The 2423-nt window shown below is 32.8% G+C and overlaps 1 protein-coding gene across 1 annotated transcript in view; it reads right to left on the reverse strand.

The window, feature by feature from the left end:
• Positions 1-2423, reverse strand: part of VWDE (von Willebrand factor D and EGF domains) — a 101437-nt gene that overhangs the window by 9635 nt on the left and 89379 nt on the right. Inside the window, exon 21 of the mRNA XM_012638739.1 lies at positions 1611-2165. Coding sequence (XP_012494193.1) covers positions 1611-2165 — 555 coding nt within the window. The remainder of the gene's footprint in view (positions 1-1610; positions 2166-2423) is intronic.

A 2423-nucleotide genomic window follows, 5' to 3' on the forward strand; every position in this document is an offset into this window, starting at 1 on the left:
GCAATCAGGGTGACATATAGCTGTATAAAATAAAGCCCAGGTTTTATAAATTTCAATTACCAAATAAAATTCATTATGTAAATTAATGAATGATGTACCTACCAGTTTGGCAGTTAGAACCAATGTAACCGGGTTTACATTTGCATATGTTTGGGGCAACACACTCCCTGTTTTTTCCACATGGGTGTCTACAAATGGCTGCAAAAATCAAGGAAAAAGGTCTGAATTGTTGATACAGTATATACATGTTGCCCATAGACTGTTATAATAAAAGTAAAATTCTCTGAAATTTTAACATTTTGATACTGCTATTAAACAACCACCACTATATGTACCCATAAAATTAGGTTGTTTTCCTTTGCATTTGTTTTATTGCTAGAATGACTGAGGAAAATGATTAATAGGGTAAGTAAGAAGTACATATGTGATAGTCACTTCCACAGCAGAACTTGGTGTTGGAGATAGCTGCTACCTATACATGGGATTATAGTCTTTTTTCAGAGGGCAATGAAATTTTAGATACCAATCAGATAAATGTTGGTGAATAACAGGGATAATCAGAATTTCGAAGAGCAAGATGCTGAGAATACATCATAAGCTAAGAAGTTTGTTTTCTTTAAGCTTCTCTAACTACCTGATATATTCTATTTGGCATTTAACAGTTCCTGAGGTAATGGAAATGCATGGAGTTGTTTTGTTTTACTTGCTAATAATAAGCAGTTTTATAATATAAACATGTAGGTGTTGAGGGTTATTATTGTCATTTCTACAGAAAAAAGAAATTTTTTTCTTTTTTTCATCTAGGTTATACTGAAAATACTGGAATATACCCGTAGTTCTCTTGCTTAAGTTTGGTCTCAAATAAACCAAAACAAACAAAACAACAATAACAAAACAATAATACAAAAACAGCTTCTATGTTGTCATAGCCAAAAATAGGATTTGCATCAGAGAAAATAATGCTAATAATTGCGAAAAGATAGCAACAGTATTTTTAAAATTTAAAGTAATATACAACTTGTTTTGATCTCAAAAGAGCTGGAGGAACTACAGAGAACCAAATTTATGCAAGTAAGCATATATTCCAGGATTAGTAATTTGAATTGCTAAATGCCCACTGTGAGCTGAAAAGAACCCAGACAACGATGTTAATCAGATTTATAGTCACATCTTTGTTTTATCTCCTTAGCTGCTTAATGCCAAGAATGTCAGCCCACCAAAGCTCTGCTTTCTCATCTGTAAGGTAGGAAAAATAATACCCAATATGTGGAGTTAATGTGGATTATATGACATAATTGATATAGAATGTTTCTACTGACTCTGGAGCACAGTAGGTACTGGAATGTATTTATAATATATATTTTATAGTTATAATACTATATAATATTACATTATTTAAAAAAATAACTCAGAAAACCCACTTTCATTTTTTTTCAAAATGGGATGAGACTACAGTATACACAAATAATTAAATAAATGGAAATGAGTGAACTAAGTGAGATAAATAGAAATTAGTAAATAGAAACAAAATCTTCGAAATTCTTAAACTTGAACTAGGTAGTTTTGTGTGGATCTTCTGAAGAGTGTTGTACTACTTCTGCAATTGATACCATCGCCATAATACCCAAAGGGGCAGCGTCCGCATTTGAAGTGACCATCTGAGGTTGGCATGCAGGAAACACCAAAAAAACAAGATGATTCAGTACAAGGTGATATTTTGGTTGATGCAAACTTTTCTGGCAAAATAGTGACTGCTTTAGTAAGCAATGGTGCAAACTCATCTTTATACTGTATGTAACCTTGGGAAGACCTGTTACTTTCATAATTATATTCTCCTGTCTCTGTTTGGATGGTGCTCTGGACAAGATCCTTCACTTCACCATGGGAGCCGTTTGAGTTAGTGCTTAAAGAACTACTGTTCTTCATGGGAAATTCCATCTCATCCAGACTGAGATTTGTACTGAGAGTATGATCCACATGTTCAAAACCTGGAATCTGATGGGAAATAGTCTTCTTTGAATTATCCATCTGAGTTGTAACTGATTTCAGTGACAAGCTGGAGAAGTTGGTTGTGTTCAAGAACTCTTTAATAGTAGTAGCGGGACTGTGGGTAAAGCTTGTACCAATCAGTGAATGCTCTGTTGATGGTGGCTGAAGATTTATATCTAAACAGCCAAAAAAGAAATAGAAATGTGAGTCAATAACATTTATTAATATTCTGTTCTACACACAATATTTGGCATTAAGTAATTTATTCCTTCACTTAGTGTTTGCAATATGTCTAACACTATACTAGCAGCCACGCAGTAATAAGAAGTCATGACACTGTTCATGCTTTCTATCTATTTGGATACATAAGTTAACAGATAATATTAAATAGCATTAAAGTTAAGGAACAATAATTAATAATTTTATTAAGATTT

The sequence above is a fragment of the Propithecus coquereli genome, unplaced genomic scaffold (genome assembly GCF_000956105.1).
Source record: "Propithecus coquereli isolate 6110/MARCELLA unplaced genomic scaffold, Pcoq_1.0 Scaffold133, whole genome shotgun sequence".
Lineage (NCBI taxonomy): Eukaryota > Metazoa > Chordata > Mammalia > Primates > Indriidae > Propithecus > Propithecus coquereli.